Source organism: Ostrea edulis, chromosome 2, assembly GCF_947568905.1.
Source record: "Ostrea edulis chromosome 2, xbOstEdul1.1, whole genome shotgun sequence".
In the NCBI taxonomy this organism is placed as follows: Eukaryota; Metazoa; Mollusca; class Bivalvia; order Ostreida; family Ostreidae; genus Ostrea; species Ostrea edulis.
Window position 1 is genome coordinate 46,731,694 of NC_079165.1, and position 19,032 is coordinate 46,750,725.

Sequence of the window (19,032 nt, forward strand, 5' to 3'; positions counted from 1 at the left end):
CCCTCTCTGTACAGAATTTTCCTCATTCTTAGCCCCATTTCCTGTTACCTGTATGTTAATTCCACTTTGATTTCTGGCAGATTCTCATTGAGCGCCTCTAGTCCCATCTGATACTGGTGCTCTAAGGCCTTGTACAGTTGTCTGTCCCAGTGAGCTTTCCAGGGTCGCATGTGATCAGAGGAAAATCCCTGTCATGATAAATGGTTCAAATATGGAAGAAAAATTCTCTCTAGCATTGCATTAAAACACGAATCAACTTCTTCACAGATCATTTTCCACTTTTAGGGGAAGAAAATTTTTCATTGTAATACATGTTTATCAATATAGGATAGGACATTCAAGTTCTGTAAGCATGTCCCTATATCTCAGCCTCTGTAGGAATATCTAAATCTTGACTGTACCTGTTGCACAAGATTAGCCATGAGATGTCTGATTTCCATCAGCCCATCTTTCCACTTCTGTTGTTGCCTTAGTAAATCCACCCCCATCAACATCTGTACTTTTTCACAAACAGTCAAGTGACACTTCCTCAGTTTGCGGTTCTCTGTGGTCAGTCTCTCTGCAGCTTTCTGAAGCTTGTGTATGTATTTGTCTAGTTCTTCGGGATCATCCCAGGTGATTTCAACATTTTCTCCTTTAGCCCTGCTACCTATAAACAAATGAGAAGTTGCAATGTCAAATATCCAATTTGTGGACAAAAAATCTCAACGTCTTAATATAACAACAATTTTTACCTGTTTTAGGGTTTTTCACCAGTTTTTCAAAAGCAATGGCTGAATTCAACATCATTGGTTGCTGGCATGCAATCATCTGTTGATCTAGAGTGTTGTAAAAATGGGCAACCTATGAAAATAAAGATTGACAAAACATTATAAAGTCCAATGTCCATAAAATTAAACAATGAGGTAAATAATGCTCTATACCTGAAACATGAGCATAAAGCATACAGAAGAAAAATAAATGTTTACCTGTTTTAAAACTACACCATGTCTGTAGAACTTCTGGGCTGTGTTGCAGACATGCTGGATTTTGGAGGGAACAGCAAACCCCATGCCACTGAGCTGTCTCACCTCTCTCATCAGAGTCACTAGACGGTCCCCATAGTTCACATGCAACTTCCCAGTTTTGTGATTCAGTTCCATCAATCTTCCATTCGTCTCAAGACTGAAATTACATGAAGTTTACACATTTTTATTGTCTATCTTTAAGTCTTTAGCCATGTCTTTTCAAGTATCTTTCCCGTGTTCCTACAAACTTCTCTTTAACATTCAATATACTGCCTATCTCAAACGTGAGAAGATTTTCCTTTATAGAACACCATTACTTCCAGGATAAATTCTATTGCCATCCAATTATTATTAAGTCCTACCAGAATCTTATTAAAATGTACATGTACGATGCATAAATGGAGTCCATAAATGAGATAAGGCCTTGGATCCAAACCAGGATACCTCTGAATAGATTTTTTATAAACACTTTTCAACATATGAAGTAATTATCCCAATTTTTACTTTAAAAATTGAGGACAAAGACCTATATAGTTTATTAAATATCTATTTATATTGTTTCCATTAAATATCATCTTAAGAATGTCTTTCTTTTATAATTATCTTCAATTTGACACATTTGTATGTCATTATATTTTCAGAACAGTAATTCATTCGTCAAATTTTGGTAGTTAAATACATGTTCAGGGAATGTATGATAATAATTATTCTCTGACGAGAGCATTAATATTAGAAGGGGAGCTACTTTTAACAAAACAAAATCTGTTTAATTGATTTTTGTGCATTAAGGAGTATTAGCATCACCTTCAACGACCTTCATAGTGCAGACAATACTGGAGATAAAAACTGAAATAATTATTGTTCATCACTTCATTATTCAAACTCAAGTAACTAATATTGTCTGTTAATTAGTCAAGTCTTGTAGTAATAGCCAAAATGTGATGCATCACTCCTATTTTAACCCAAATTCCACATGGGAGGCTGGAGGTACGAGGGAGAGAGACTGCAGATATATGCATATTCAATCCCATTTTAAAAAAACAGTCATAACATTGAAAACAATTATGTACAGTGTTAGGCTAATAATTATAGCCATGTATTGGACAAACAAGCCACTGCATCAAGGGGTGTCTAATCTGGTCAATCAAAATAACACTGGGTTCCATTTTCTAATGATATGGCTGAGTTGTTTTTTTTTATTATTATTATTTGAATTTTAATAGACCTTATTGAGGAGATCTGGGAGATTTTTAATTCTCAACGAGAGACATTTTTTAAAGCTCCACTCTGGGAGACTCCAGGTTAATCTGATATGCATGGATGTTAACTCTCACATGTAACAGTGTGCATTTCAAACAATCTCACTACCAGATACCCCAGTACCTAATTAAGTTGAATTCCTATATTCTAATAGTGCATTTGTAATGTAACCAAAATAAGAGTTAATTTATGGACTGCACTGTAATAAATTTATCAGTTATCATAGAACACAGTAATGCTAGTTTATCATTATACCAGCAAAGTAGAATGTCTCCTTCAATTGCATTAAATCAGATTTACATTACCAATGTTTTTGCCTTTGATATCTTTACCATTTGTAATGATAGCCATTTCCTCTTGAATGTGATGTAGTTGTGAACAATGTGCATTGATGAATTGATAAATATAGTCCAGTCTATTTTAACAGCTGTGAGTTCCAACAGAACTTTTCATTATAAAGCATGCTAGTGTGTAGCATCACAGTGCATAACACATATATTTTCAAAAATGAAATTCATTTAATAAAGTATACATACAGTAACAAGTAGACAGAACAGACCTGAGAGGTTCTTTGGGGTCACTGATTCTATCCATAATGTCTCGCGTCCAGTCATCGAACTGCTCCTGGCGCCATTGTCGTAGTTCATCCAACAGATCCTGGGCCTCCTTGCGGAATTTTGAGAACCCAGACAAATCTCCTAGTAAAGTTTCTGCTGTCTTGATGGTTTCTTCCGTCTAAATTATTAACAGTACATTGACAAGTACAGAGGTGTCCCACTGTATTGATTACAACCATTCTGAGAGTACTGCATAAGCAATACATGTACCTTACCGGTGCTCCATTGACAGATGTAATTTGAGAGAATACACATTTAATATTGTTTGACCTTGAACTTTGACCTAAAATAATCGGTACCAAGTCATGTTTACCAGTATTGAATTAGTTTGATGTTTTGTTCTTCATACAGTTGACACATGTAGCTTTTATCAGGGATGAAATTGTCTTATTCAGAACTCTATAATTTTAAATTCAATGCATAAACATGCTGCATATATTCTAAATGTCACATAGTAAATTTGGGTTCAATAACTAATAATAACAAAGAAAATCTGAAATTTCGTCATAGTGTGATGTACTGTTAACTCACAAATTGACCCTCTATATTCTATATCAGAATAGATGGTGTTAAAATTTTAATAAGACAAAAAATTTGTTTTACCTAGTTTCAATGCAGTTCAGAAAGCATCAAATCTGGCTCACTGTTTTTGCAATAAAAAAATATGCGGGGAAAATAATTGTGCATAACAACACACTGATATAACATTCATATCTGCATTTTAATTACTTATTTATAAAGGACTTCTGAACTTTAAATTATTTACTATCAACTGTTCGAAAGCCAATTTCAAATACTGGCGATTTGAGTTGGATTGCTGGAATGTGGTAAATTGAATACTCTGCCTGATCAGACTGATCACACTACTGAAATAATACTCAGATGATTAATTAACAGATTTTATATATATTTTCATTGATATGTTCCTTTTGTGATTAATGAGTTTGAAATGTTAAATTAATGAAGTTATTATTCAGACAATTAGCAACCAAGGTTCGTCAACATATTCTTTTCAAATGCTCTACTTTAACAGCCTTTCTATCAGAGCACAATCCCGATGAATATAAAACATAACAATGTAAAAACTAATTTCTTTCACACCTGTCAATCGAACGTTATGAAATTCGAACTTGATCTGCAGTTTGTCACTCTAAAACTATAATGCAAGTTTCAAATTAATCCTTGTAAGCATAACGGGAAAAAGTCTGGAAAACCAACGGGACAAACTGACTGACAGACAGAGGTACAGACGTAGAAAAAAACCTATAGTCCCCTTCAGGCTTACAAACCATTAGGGGAGTAATAATTAAGAAAATAAAACATTTCTTATCTACTCAGTTACTGCCCAACAGCACTTTAAAAGAACCTAGCCCATTAAATTCATTATGACCTTTCTAATAGCATTTCAAAGAGTCTTCTAAAAAGAAATGGGATTGAGATCAGTGTCAACAGCAATGGCTGTAACTTGCTATATATGCATCTAGTCCTCAGTACCTTAGCCTCTAGCTGTCTGACAAACACGATGGCATTGACAATTTCTGGCAGATTCTTCCCCTTAGGAATTCCCTTGTTACCAGCCCTCTGTCCTGTTCTCTTCTGGAAATCATCCTCTGTCTCCTTCAAATTCACATTCAGTTGTCCTAGCAGCGTTTCCCTACAATAACATGATGTAAAATTTCTTACCTCTGTTGGCAAATAAATGTACAGCTAAACTAGTAAACAACTTTTTGACCCTGTAGACAAATGTATAAATATTCAAACAAAGCATTCTCAATTTTCTTTTTTAAGGATTATCAACAAAAAAAACCAAGAGGCCAACAGGCCTTATCAGTCACCTGAGTATCAGTTAGAGGTATCACTAGCCCCAAAGGTTACGGAATCTATAATAATTTGTTACCATATTCACCCTGCCCATGACTTTGAACCCCTGGGTTTGCAAAATTCACAATTATGGTACATCCCTTTCTGCTTTTCCTAAGTATGCATTTAGTTTTTATATAGTATCACCAAAATCAAAGAAGTTTTTCAAATGATAAAGACATCTTCATGTATTTTCCACTGCCCCATGTGAGGCTGAATTTTGGCCACATTCCCAATTGCAAAACCCTTACTTTTCTCCCAAAATTTGACTGCTTTATTCAATTGTTAGGGATCAGAGTGTGCTTAAACTTACCAAACAGTTCAAGATGTGGTCATAATCAAAATGCAAGCATATTTAATAGAATCGGGATACAAGAAAAACAATGACCATAGATCATGTCCAGCCATCATTCCAAGTATTATCTGACAACCTTCTCCAGAGCAAAATGGAACAGGAACTTAAGAGAATTTGTTAAATGTTTGTAATAAAGTAAATTACACTGCAATAGGGTTGTATGCAAACAGAAAAAAATAGTACCAGCCCAAATGAAATTCTGTAACATTTCTACGAAAGCAAAACTACCTTTTTAGTTTGTTTTTACTGACACATGGTAAGATAAAATCCTTGATAAACATTTTATAAGCCTGCACCAAACAGTGACTTATCAAAACTTTACCATTCTCTTCTGGTGACAATGATGCTATAATATTGATGTTCTTTCAGAAGTGTAATAAAAGATCAAATATTATTTCTAATTTACTGTTCATTAAAAAAAACAAAAACAACATTATACTACAAATTCCCAGTTTGTCATAGATTGTCATTAAATCCCCAATTCCAAGGTTCCAAGCTCCATTCCCAAAAAAGTGTAGAAAATCTGTGCATTTAATCACTATGACCATTTGGCCCCACCCTGGTACCAAACCTCTAACCCTGGGATCATAAAATTTACAGTTTTGGTAAAAGGCTACCTGCTCCTTCTAATTATCCATTTAGTTTCGATTTAGTATCAATAGCAGGAAAGAAGATATTATTTAAATGTTTTACACATAAACACTACATGCAAAGTTTGGCCTTGTCCTGGGGTCAGAACCTCTACCCCATGGATCATGAAATTTACAATTGTGGTAGAGGCCTTTCTGCTGTACATGACTATGCATTTAGTTTTTCTTACACATGTGCAGTTGTAGAGAAGATTTCTGAAAATTGGTCAACTTTTGACAGTTATTGACCAACCCATATAGCCCTGGGGGTGCAGAAGTCCTGAAATTTACAATTTATGTCCCCCTTGTCCAAAAGATGCTTCATACCAAATTTTAAAAAAATTGGAAGGGTAATTATAAAGAAGAAGTTAAAAATGTTCAATTGTTAATGCATGATAGATGACGCACGACAACGGATGCAGATCAACAGCAAAAGTGACTCAGGTGACCTTAAAAGTGAAATGATCATCCACTCTAACTCAACCTACTGGTATACACAAATAGATCATAATTTCTTTTTGACACGATAGACCACTAATTTACCTCTCAGAAACCATCTCCTTTTTTATACTTGGCCTCTTTATCAGCTCTTTATATCTTTGGAACTCTCTCAGCAGCTGTAAAAACAGGAGAATATAGACCTAATACATGCACCCTTTAACCAACAAAGTCAGCGATTTAACAATGAATCACATCACTTTACCTGCTGTGGATATCCATCGAGACCTTTGAACTGTGACCTTAATTTTCCTGCTATTTTTTGCTCCACAGGACTCATGATCTTATCGTACTGTGCCACAGCAGCATTCCACAATGGCATGGTGTATGGGTTGTACTGTAGAGGATTGAGCCCCATGAATGGATGAAAGGCCTCTGATGTTCTGAGGTCCTTCTGCTCTGATGTTGAAAGCAAACGTATCTGTTGCTCATGCACTATTCTAAGGGTAAGTATCTACAATATACACAGAAAAAATGCAGGTAATGGAAATATTTCTTGAAACACTGAAGTTAAATTTGCTAACAATTACTCTTCTGTTACAGTAGTGACCTTACAACAAAAATTCGAGTGATATAAAGATTCACCTCTTCCAACCGATTTGCTAGCTGCTTTAAATTTTCGGGAACATATCTCTCGCCTCTCCAGGGATGGGGACGGAAACTCTTCCAGAATTGTGTTGTTAAGGTTTCACATACTCCTACCCACCTTTCACAGATGGCTACACCTGACCTCAGGTCTTCCTTGACCTTTCCAAAATTTCCTGTCCAAAGGTCAACTTCTGATAGTTTTCTTTGTACGTATCTCCCAAGACTTCCACCTGTAAACAATAAAAAATATACCATAAAACCTGTATCATCCCACATGTTCTAGGAGACAAATTTTGCTGTCAAAATAGACACAATATTGAATTGCAGAGTTAAAGGGGCATCAGCTGTCATTTTGTCACCAAAAATTTATTTCAATAAAAATTGCCCAATCTTATATATTTCATTAATAACACCAGTATTTAATGATTTCAAACATTTTACCCTCAAAACAGGCACATGAATATGTAATTTTGGTGATTAAGTAATTATTGTTTTGCAAAACAATATTTTTCCTTATATATTTTTTTACACTACAAGTTATTATCTATTAAATGTAGTTTTATTAATTTTCTCTTCTTTGTGTACAAAATAAATGTTTTTATTAAAGTCATTAATATATATTCCCATACCATTGAAAGATTGTGAAAAAAAAATGTTGGCATCACTTTTACAGCTAATGCCCCTTTAAAGAACATGGAAAAAGACATTTGGAATGAAATTTTTAGTCAAAACAGATTACACAGGTGTCGGATTAGGCAGGTGTAACTGTACTCATATCCAAGTTCACAGTACATTGTATTTCTATTTGTCATGTAAATTTTCTCATTGGATAATTAAATTCAATACTTTTAAATAATTTACAAAATGCATGTTTTGTATATATTGGAAGCATTGTATTTTTCGGTTTTCTCAAATATCCACTATGACAGCCCTGTGTGTATAAATGATAACATGACAAAAACATCATACCAATAATGTCCATGAGGTGTTTCATTCTGGGCTCAGGGTATGCATCGAAATCCAGACATTTCCAGACGTCATCCAGCGTGTCTTGTGCAATGTCCACCAGCTCCATAACATCCTGCATGTCCATGGTGTCCAGCCCCCCAAACTCTTTACTTATAGGTTTAAAGAGGTCCACAAATTGAGAAGCTCTCTCATCACTTCTTGCCATGTCACCCCAGTACTGGAATTCATCCACTGGACTCAAAATACCTTTACAAATATACCATAATCATCTCTCATGTTCCATATATAAAAAATCAAGGGCAACATAACAAACAGACTCGATAAAATTTCAACATCTCATTACCTTGTGACCTTGACTTTAATTACATGACCCTGACCTTTTGATTCAAGATTAAGGTCATCATACAACAGAGCTTGAAATCATTCAAAGCAAGAAATAATTACAGTCTGCTTTCCACACTTTATTGTTCTGTAACTTTGATATGATCTAAATTCATTTTTAGGCACATACAATAGCATACTAATGTTTGAAACATAGCTCTAGCACAACTTGAGACAGACTTCAGGATAAACAGATGGACAATTTATACTGAAAATTTAATATACACTGTATCTCCATCATGTTGGAGGAAACATTGGTTTCTTTCCTTTTTCATTTAGAAGTTAAAGCAATTTTTAAAACAGATGCTATGTTCTTTGCACAGAGTACAAAGTTTGGTTTTTTTTAAATAAAAAAAAAAAAGGATACTGGCACCAAAAAATCTTTATACTGAAAGTTTCCCCAAAGGAAAATTAAAAAATATCATACTTCCTAAATTATCAGCATTGTCTCCCTTCCCTCTAAATGATGGATCTTGTTTCCTAATGGCACTTCCTAGCCCTGCCTCAAGTTCACTGATTAAACTCTGTAACTTAGGGTCTAGAGTTCGACTCCACTTCCCATCTTCTAACATCAGGGGTGCATAGATTTTCTGCACAGCATGATACAGTGTGCTGAGAGGGGACTCCACCATAGAAGACACAATGGTGTTTGAGTGAAGGTTATCAGGAGTTATAACATCTGGACGAATTTTAAAAAACACGATGACTTTTTCTTTGTTTTCATTTGGCTCCAACTGAAAAATGCAATAGGAAATATTGAAATATTTACACATATACTAGAATACTCTGATGTCAAGTAAATAAGATTTTTTACAATAATCAGGATTATATCTATTGTTTGAATACAAAGTGCAATAAAACTTGTCTGTGCATCGCCATGTTTACACTTTACACGTATATCACTCTCAGAATGCAAACGATTGGTTTAAATACTGAATGACAAATGTTCTTCAGTCATTTATGGATTTGTTGTACAGTATATATTGATTGATTTTTATGATTATAAAATCGAATTATCAACTTTATTGTTGGATTAGTAAAATACAAAGTGGAAGCAAGATGAGTATTAATTTCCTATAATCAGTTCTTACGTATGAAGATATATCGCAGAATAATAACTGCAGCATTCCTTTGATCTGTGCAATAACATGGTAGAATTGATCATAATGATTTTGAGGTCAAAAGGCCATGGGTCAATCCACTATATAGGAAGATGCTGTCTGCTCAATATCTTGAGAACCCTTTGCTTGACAGAAATCAAACTTAGTATACTGGTACATCCTGAGGAGTATATTACCCCTATTGATTTTGAGGTCACATAGTCAAAGGTCAAACTGGACAGAGGAATGTACTGTATGCTCATTATTTTGAGAACCCTTTGCTTGACAGAAATAAAACTTGGTATATTCACTTTGGTACATCCTAAGGAGTAGATGATCCCTATCAATTTTGAAGTCATGTGGTCTGAGGTCAAGGGTCAATCCATTCTGGACATAGCAAGATATTGTTCACTCAATATCTTGAGAACCCTTTGCTTGACAGACATTAAACTTGGAACACTGGTACATTCTAAGAAGTAGATGAGACATATATGTTTCACAATCATTTCTTGTTCACATACAGTTTTCTTATGTAGTAGAAATTTGCCTTTAAAATGTACAAATATTTGTCTTGATATGCCTGTGATTATTTGTTGTTATAAAGAAGAACCCAGTTTGATAAGATACAGATTAATGTTCCAATGTAACATTTGTTTTCTATACATGAGTATTGCACAAAGCCTGAAGTAAATGATTAAAAGATTTTCTTTGACTTCTACCTTATTTGAGAAGGCTAGTCTCTTAGCGTTCCCCCTTGTTTCAATTCTTCCGGCACACAGATCAATGTTTCCATCATCTAGAAAGCTGTTCAGTGCAGTGGAATCATGGAGAGCTGTGATTGCAGCATCAGCAACTCCTACTCCAAAGTAGTTTGCTGTTGTAGCTAGAATGTAATCCTTTCTAGAATCGCCTGTAGGCATTTTGTGATCTAGAATATGTAAAAAATAAAAGTACTGTATTTTTCAGATTACTGGTCACTACTTTTTTCTCTGTGGAGCTGGATACTGGGCTTAATTGGGTTTGGTAAAATTAAAACAATATGCAACTCAATACCAATAGCCAGTCTGGCAATATCAGGGTTCCAAATTACCGCTCGTCCACTCACACTGATGACCATACTTTGCTTGTGGGCACCACAAATTCCCATTCTCGTTGTCCACTTGACAACCATAATTGTCAGATCAACATTTTTCTTTCCGACCAGTCCAAATCCTACTATAATGGGAGTTCAATTTCCAGTTGAGTTTTTGCCATGTGGTAACACATTCCTGGGGTATCGACCCCCAAAAACAAAAACCAGAAGAAGTTGAACAATGCATGGGTTACTTCAAAGAGTCTGTTAATTTTTATCAAAATGGAAAGAAGGGAGAATATGGCTCAGTGAAGGCAAAAAGGGGATGATATGTGCTGTGTGCACAAAACATGACATGAAAGGTTCAATCTTTATTATAATACATGTACATTTGGGCTACTAAAATTTCATGTGGTCTCAAATGATTTCTTATTCAGTGGCCCACTTGGCCCCTACGGTATTCAGACAAAGTTGGAACCCTGAATATTGAGACATTGTATATAATTAATTCAGCTGTTTATCACATCCAATATTACACAACATTCTGAACACAGGTGATTGTATAAGGTTAGATGTGTATTCATATATATGGGGTTACTGGAATCTGTGCAATGCCCCCAAAAAAGTGCTATACCCAGAAAAAAGTACACTATACCCAATACTGCGATAATATACACAGGATATCCTCTTAGATGGGTTGAGAAATGGTTATCTGGAAAAAATGGTACACTGAATTGGTACCGTTACCGTTATACAGACAATTCATAGAAAAATCCAATACATCCGGCGCTATTTGCCGGCGCCATTGCTTGTGACGTATTATAAGGTATACCACGCCCGATCAAATTAAAGACGATGATGTAGTTTAAATGATGGTGGGTTTTTCTAAGTTTATAAATTCAAATATATGTATATTTTTTTTATTTTTTAATATAAGTTGATGCCCCATCACCTGTCATTTTGTCACCAAAATGAATTCAATGGATTTTTAATTTTTTTTAAAATTAAATATCATGAATTTAACACCAGTATTTAATTATTTCAAACACTTTTTAATCTCAAAGACAGGCATGAGTATGTAATTTAAGTGATTAAATAATTTTCTTGCAAGACAAATACACACAAATACACACACATACACACTAATATAAATAAGGAAGTTAGCCATAAGGAAAACATGAATTTGAAATTTATTTAAAGATTCATAGTTTCCATATGTTCCCAGCCCTAGCCACGTGGAGGCCTCCTTTCTGTAGAGCCATAATTTCTTTTTTTTGAAATGAAAAATTTAAAGCCAAAGGACCAAAATCATGAAGAACACAACATACAAAAATTTAAAACACATAAAACATCTGTAAATTTACATTTATAATTTATTTTTTGCTTATGTTAAATAAAAAATATTGAAACCAAAGGAAACCAAACTATCAAAAATATAAGAGACAAAAATTTAAAACATCTTTAGTTTTACATTTACAAACAAGAATTTCATTGGCATGTCATTTTCTGCTCATTAGATAAAAATATCAAAACCAAAGGACCAAAACTATAAATACGAGAGACAAAAATTAAAAATACACGAAACATCTTTAGTTTGTTTTTTAAATGAAGCAATGAAATATTTTAGGACCTTGACCATAAAAAGAACAGATCAATAGATGAAAAGAGATAGGAATATAAACACTTAATACTATAAAAAATATTTCAATATTACATAATTATAATTTTTAAAAAAAATAAAACAATCCGTTTCATATAAAAATCATTAAGATTATATATTTCATTACGATATCCTTGTTTGGGAAAAAGAGGATGCCAACAAAAACCATTACAACAAAACAAAAAAATAAATATTTAGAGAATTTTAAAAGACCATATGAGATTCATAATTGAAAAAGAAACATTTGTAACATTATATTAGCATAAAAAAAGTTATGCAGCTAAAGGCCAGAACATATGAACATTAAAATTAACAAAATGCAAATGGAATGGGTGAGTAATAAGCCTGAAAGTAACCCTACTCAAAGTTCTAACCTACACAAGATCAAGCTGTATTCAGTGGACACACCCGTCTGGCGGGGTAGGAATAAGCCTGAAAGTAACCCTGCTCTAAGTTCTCAAAATTTACTACATTATAATTTTAAAAAATGAATATGTAGGTTAGAACTTAGAGTAGGGTTACTTTCAGGCTTATTCCTCCCCCGCCAGACGGGTGTGTCCAGTGAATACAGCTTGATATTATGTAGGTTAGAACTTAGAGTAGGGTTACTTTCAGGCTTATTCCTACCCCGCCAGACGGGTGTGTCCACTGAATACAGCTTGATCTTGTGTAGGTTAGAACTTTGAGTAGGGTTACTTTCAGGCTTATTCCTCCCCCGACAGACGGGTGTGTCCAGTGAATACAGCTTGATCTTGTGTAGGTTAGGAAGAAATTCAGTTGTTTCATTAAATGTTTGTAATTCTATGATAATGTTATTGTACAAATGTAGTATTTACATTTTTTTATCTAGTGCATTTTTATGGCTTTGGTCCTTTGACTTTAATACTTTCTTTTTTACAAACAGAAAAATTGTATTATGTTAATGAAATACCATAGATTTTTTGTGTAATTTACATTGTTGTCCACTACATTCTTTATGGTTTTGGTTATTACGCTTCACTAATTTTATTTCACACAGTAGAAAAACAAATTATCAACAACTGAAATTGGTTAATGTTAGTATCACAAAATTTATTTATTTTTGATATAATTTTTTTGTATGTTCTACTCTTCATGGTTTTTGGTCCTTTGGCTATAAATTTTTCATTTCAAAAACAGAAATTATGGCTCTACAGAAAGGAGGCCTTCACGTGGCTAGAGCTGGAAACATATGGAAACTATGAATGATTCAAAAATTCATATTTTTCTTATGGCTAATGTCCTGATTTGTATAAATATGATGGTGGTTACAAAGTGGTAAATTGTTTGCTTATTAAATAACCATTTTATTATAGAGCAATGCATTGAAATCACTGACTTATTTATGTATCATTATTTCTTTTTTTCCCCCTCATTAATATACATTTGACTATATTCCATATAGCACAAAGAAATTTATATTTCTCATCAAATCATACATATTTCATGTATACAAATAGCAAAATACCAAATGCCTGAGGTGTCATTGGAGGTTTATATAGGGTTTCAATAAACAGGGTCTTCTGTCAGTAGTTGTGTATACACAAAGGGGTGTTAAACAGGCTACAGTAACAGGATATGGGGGTCATGTGTTGGTAACTGTGTATACACAATAGGGTGTCTTCAAAGAGTCAAGTTGTATCATTTACTTTCAATAATTAATGACCTTTATTGGGATTAAAAATATGATAAATGAAATCAATCACTTCTCAGCATTAAATTTAACTATATAATTCATTGAAAACAACTGTGATATCACAAAGCTGGCTTGTTTCTTGTTGTCTGGTGTCTGAACAACAGCTTTAGTGAGCATATTTGTGACTTTTAGTCCAGTGAGGTTTTGTCCCGTGACTTTTTATCCTATCTAATCAAAAGTCATCATTGTGACTTTTTATCCTATCTGTCCTATCTAATCAAAAGTCACCATTGTGACTTTTTATCCTATCTGTCCTATCTAATCAAAAATCATCATTGTGACTTTTTGTCCTGTGACTTTTTGTCCTACGGATTTTGTGACTTTCTCTCCGTAATCTAAATAACATTATACAGATTTTTAGCGGAATTTTATACTTTGATGCATATATTTTTTCTTTGAGCAGTCACTTACAATTCGCATCTTACAGTTCAACCATCTCATGCTTAAAGAAAAAAAGGTTTTAATGACTGATCCATACACAAATAAAGGGATCAGCATTATGGCCTTCATGAAATGGCATGAAATTCTCATCGTTGGATAAAGCAGAATTATATATATATATATATATATATATATATATATATATACACATGTATATATATATATATAATACATAGTGTTTAGCTAAAACTCAGAATTCTTTTTATGCTGATATATATATATATATATATATATATATAGATAGATAGATAGATAGATAGATAGATAGATAGATAGATAGATAGATAGATAGATAGATAAATTCTCAGTTAATGTACACAAATCTTTATTCTGAAAAAACAATTAAAGAATTCCAAAACTGTCCTTCTATACTTATTCATATTGCTAAATGTTTGCAGAAAAGACAAGACAAATATAATTATATGCATGTAATTATAATGCGTTTCATTTTTTACACAATGTCAAACATAAGCACCCTCAATACCAAGTAAATTAACACAATGTACGCTTCGCTGAGATCATGTATTCATTTTTGAAAGGTGATATTGCATTAGTGTCTCTATCAATACGTATAATGTCTGATACGAAATTATGCTGCCAGAATATTGAAAACATCAATGGAAACCGTGTTAAGATATTGTTGTCAAACATTATAAACTCAGACATAAAGGAAATCATACACATTCTAGAAACCTTAAGTGTCTGCGCTCATGGGGTTCCAAAACAGATAACGCACACATAACGTACATTTCACGTTTGCAAAACTCATTTTCCATACTTAATTTTGGTATATATATGTGTGTGTGTGTGTGTGTGTGTGTGTGTGTGTGTGTGTGTGTATGTGTCGACTTTCCGCTCTGTTGAGTGACATTTTCTGCAAATATGAATAGAGATGAAATTGTCTATATGGGGCTATCATAATCATCAAGTATAACTAGTATTGCCTTAACAATAAATATCCGTTGACCAGGGGGTATCATCGTTTTTCAAAGGAAAGGGGGTCGGAATCACAAATTGAAAGTTTATTGGCTTCTCAAAACATCTTGACAAGCAGAAAAAATGGTGGATAATTTTTTATATAAATGCTCTATCGTCTTTATTCACAATTCTCAAGCTATAAATCGTATTTGTAAAGGATTTGATAGGACCACATTGAAACATCATATCTAATAGGAAAACCATCATTTACAACTGATATTTCATACAATATTTCACGTTCCTTCAATCTAGCATTGCTAACAGACGTACGTGTATGTTACAAACAATATATATTAATGTTTGGAATATTTGACACTATCATTCTCTGACAGTGGAAATAATGTATCATGATTGACGGAATGTAAAGTTTGATCTTCAATACAATTGAGTAGTTTATGATATAAGAAATGTACGTTACAATATATAAGGTGCATCCCCCCATAATGTCGTAATAATATGTAGTCAGAATCATCATCTACAATTTCAGAAATGGGAACAATATCGTCTAAAAATTGGCATATCCATGTTAAATTTGTTTACATCACCAGATTTCAAAATCAGTGATCTCGTCAAACTTGTATCCAATTACTAATTTCTGCATTGTTTCTGATTTCATTAGAATCTTAAACATAAATTACTTCAAAACCACGCGGTCATATACTTTGTGCAAAATTAGACAAATTTTTAACACAATGTCGTATGATTTGGTAACGTATGCTAGTCAGTAACGCAGGTTTCGAACAATGCATTGTTGCTTAAACAAAGGTTAAGGACATTTCATAATTTTTTATATTCGATTACAAATACGCAAGATGAATGAAACGTACAGTATTTCATGTTTCATGTATTATACTATTTTCACCAGGCATATATTGCATTGAAAAACTCGTTTTTTCAAAACATGAAATACTGTACGTTTCATTCTTATCCATACGCTAAGAGAACACAATATTAAAATTTGGATAAATCAAAGGCTATATTCTCTTTTAAAAAATGAAACCTATGGATCGGCGACATGACTTTATAAGATACACATTTACAGAGCTCCAGTTAATTTTTTATCTCAAAGAGTATTTACCCCCTGATTTTCTAATCAATGAGTATTTTGCTTTTCAGAAGAATTCAAAAGTGTATTTTTTTAATTTACTGATTATCGTTGTTCTTTTGCACAGCACAGAAGATGTCACCAGATAAACGATACTTCTTCCGTTAAACTTGAACTTAAAGTTTATACTAAAAGGCCGCTCCAGCTATTTACGGAGAAAATCCTTTGTAGTTCTTTAATTTAAAACTATTCATTGTCATTTGAAATTTGATATTTATCATTGATGCATTAAATTTGAATATGTCAGACATTCAAGTCACATGATTATGATCTAATTTTGTATATCATTCGTCCACGATCGATAATACAAAGGTTTTTTTCCCTGTGCTTTCGACCGCACAATAACTCTTTAAGAAAGAAAGTATAACAATTAGGAATATATAATAGTGTTTTGAGTTAACTCTTCCAATTTTTCAAAATTGTGATTGTCATCCAAATGTATTTCATAGCGCTAAATATCATGTATGATCAATCCCTGGGCTAACCTCACTTCATATGAATAGATAATTCATATTTATATCATACTACATGTATCACAAATACGGGGACTAATAAGCATTACTTTGGGAGTGTAAAGCGTATTTACATTCGCTAATGAGTAATTATACGCATGGTTTTCAACTTAAATGCGTATTTGGTAAAATTTAATGAGTATTTACGCTGATACGCACCTTATCTGAGCTCTGCGATTTACCAATTTGAAAATCACACAATAGAACTTATCATTTTTCAACTCATTCATGCTATCGAACTTCATCAAAAAATCTGTTGTTATGCGTACCTTTTATATATCACTGATAATGAAATATAAAATACCTGCTCTGGCTTGTAACGTACGTTTCATTTCTGTACATAACGGTATTCCTTACTACAGTAGTTGGCCATAAGTAAGTTCACAAAGAGAATTTTCTCTATATATTTAATGCAAATCTATCTTTTTTTCAAAATCTTCTCTTACCCCCCCCCCCCCCCCCCCCAAATTACACATACTTATATAAATAGTATATACTCTCAAATTAAGATTCGTGTTAAAATCGTCATATCTTTACAATATATTATCATATATTTATTCTTAAATTATTATATGCTACTGTGAATACTTCTGAGATCAGTGCTTTTTATTTCATCAAAATTGATGAAGAAATGCGGTCAGAAAAATTGTTTAAAAGTATATGGTTTTGTATTAAATATATAGTGAACATTTTTTTTGGGAACTTACTTATGACCTAGTACTGTATACTATGTTTACATATCAATGGACAAATATATGTTAATTTCCAGTTATGGCAACCATTTCTTTTAAAAATTCTCATTGAATTTCTAAATGGAATAGGTAAGTACTAATAAAACAATTAAAAAAGAGAAAACAAGTACTACGTTAAAGGAGCCTGCATGTGCATATTTTTTTATACTTGCATACTGTACTTACTAAACTATAATTATACTGATTTGATTGCAGTTTTATATGTATTCAAGCAACAATATCATTTTCAGCTGTTTCTGAAACAGTTGGGTTAACTTATCTAATATATCAGGTTGTTAATTTAAATCCTGTCTACAATTAGTATTTCATGTATAAATGTAATTATAGATGTGTGCAGTGCAGAAGTGTTAACTTTGCCAGTATCAGTACCTCCGAATGATTGTTATTTATTTTCATTGTTATAATTAATTGCTTGTTTAACCTGTGGTGCATAAGCAATATACATAGCTTATAGTGTAAACAATTTGTAAGGAAGAAATTTTGTCTTGCAAAAAAATTATTTAATCACTTAAATTACATACTCATGCCTGCTTTTGAGATTAAAAAGTGTTAAGTGTTTGAAATAATTAAATACTGGTGTTAAATTCATGATATTTAATAATAAAAAAAAAAAAATTAAAAATCCATTGAATTCATTTTGGTGACAAAATGACAGGTGATGGGGCATCATCTTACATTAAAAAATAAAAAATTATACATATACTTGAATTTATAAACTTAGAAAGACCCACCAACATTTAAACTACATCATCGTCTTTAATTTGATCGGGCGTGGTATACCTTATAATACGTCACAAGCAATGGCGCCGGCAAATGGCGCCGGATGTATTGGATTTTTCTATGAATTGTCTGTATAACGGTAACGGTACCAATTCAGTGTACCATTTTTTCCAGATAACCATTTCTCAACTCATCTAAGAGGATATCCTGTGTATATTATCGCAGTATTGGGTATAGTGTACTTTTTTCTGGGTATAGCACTTTTTTGGGGGTATTGCACAGATTCCAGGCACCGATATATATGTAAAGACCTAAGTAACCTGTAATTCTGAAGTCACAACGACACAAGATTAAATTTATATCATTGTCTTCGTGTTCAAAAACAATCATCATGCTCTCCTTTGACACATTTTCATCTGTCAATCTCAGATGTAAGTAAACGACATCAAATGTAAAATGGGTTAAAGAATCGTGGGGGATAATCCCAAATTATCAAACTTGGATTCGGACCGGCTCCATTGAATCTCTTGAAAACATAAAGTAAAATGTCTACATATGGGGTTCAGGGGTTTTAATTTACTATATCTGGTCCCACCCTCCTTAACAATTGTGCTGTAAAACATATTACCTAATAAAAATAAATCATTTTCCTTTACCTGAATCTTTATATCACCTATTCATTTACGTCTTGTCTGCATTTTGCGAACCAACATGGAATGTTAGAACCAAGGTAAAGTAACAAATGATTTGATTGGTTGAGTTGGACGCCTTTGCGTAGAAGCCAATCAAAATAGTTTTTCTAAAATGTCATGGT

At 33.0% G+C, this 19,032-nt stretch overlaps 1 protein-coding gene across 7 annotated transcripts in view; it reads right to left on the reverse strand.

Moving 5' to 3' along the window:
* Window positions 1-18,961, reverse strand: part of LOC130051721 (cytoplasmic dynein 2 heavy chain 1-like) — a 69,208-nt gene extending 50,247 nt beyond the window's left edge. For 6 of the 7 annotated variants that reach the window (XM_056154241.1, XM_056154239.1, XM_056154237.1 and 3 more), the window contains exons 1-13: window positions 18,875-18,958; window positions 9,984-10,192; window positions 8,592-8,898; window positions 7,784-8,029; window positions 6,812-7,044; window positions 6,432-6,680; window positions 6,272-6,345; window positions 4,379-4,538; window positions 2,827-3,002; window positions 969-1,164; window positions 735-843; window positions 402-649; window positions 49-188 (exon numbers count right to left, since the gene is read on the reverse strand). In XM_056154241.1, coding sequence (XP_056010216.1) covers window positions 49-188; window positions 402-649; window positions 735-843; window positions 969-1,164; window positions 2,827-3,002; window positions 4,379-4,538; window positions 6,272-6,345; window positions 6,432-6,680; window positions 6,812-7,044; window positions 7,784-8,029; window positions 8,592-8,898; window positions 9,984-10,184 — 2,339 coding nt within the window. In that variant the 5' untranslated portion in view covers window positions 10,185-10,192; window positions 18,875-18,958. Of the gene's footprint in view, window positions 1-48; window positions 189-401; window positions 650-734; window positions 844-968; window positions 1,165-2,826; window positions 3,003-4,378; window positions 4,539-6,271; window positions 6,346-6,431; window positions 6,681-6,811; window positions 7,045-7,783; window positions 8,030-8,591; window positions 8,899-9,983; window positions 10,193-18,874 lie in introns of all 7 variants that reach the window. The other variant, XM_056154235.1, reaches the window with a different exon arrangement.
* Window positions 18,962-19,032: the final 71 nt, after the last annotated feature.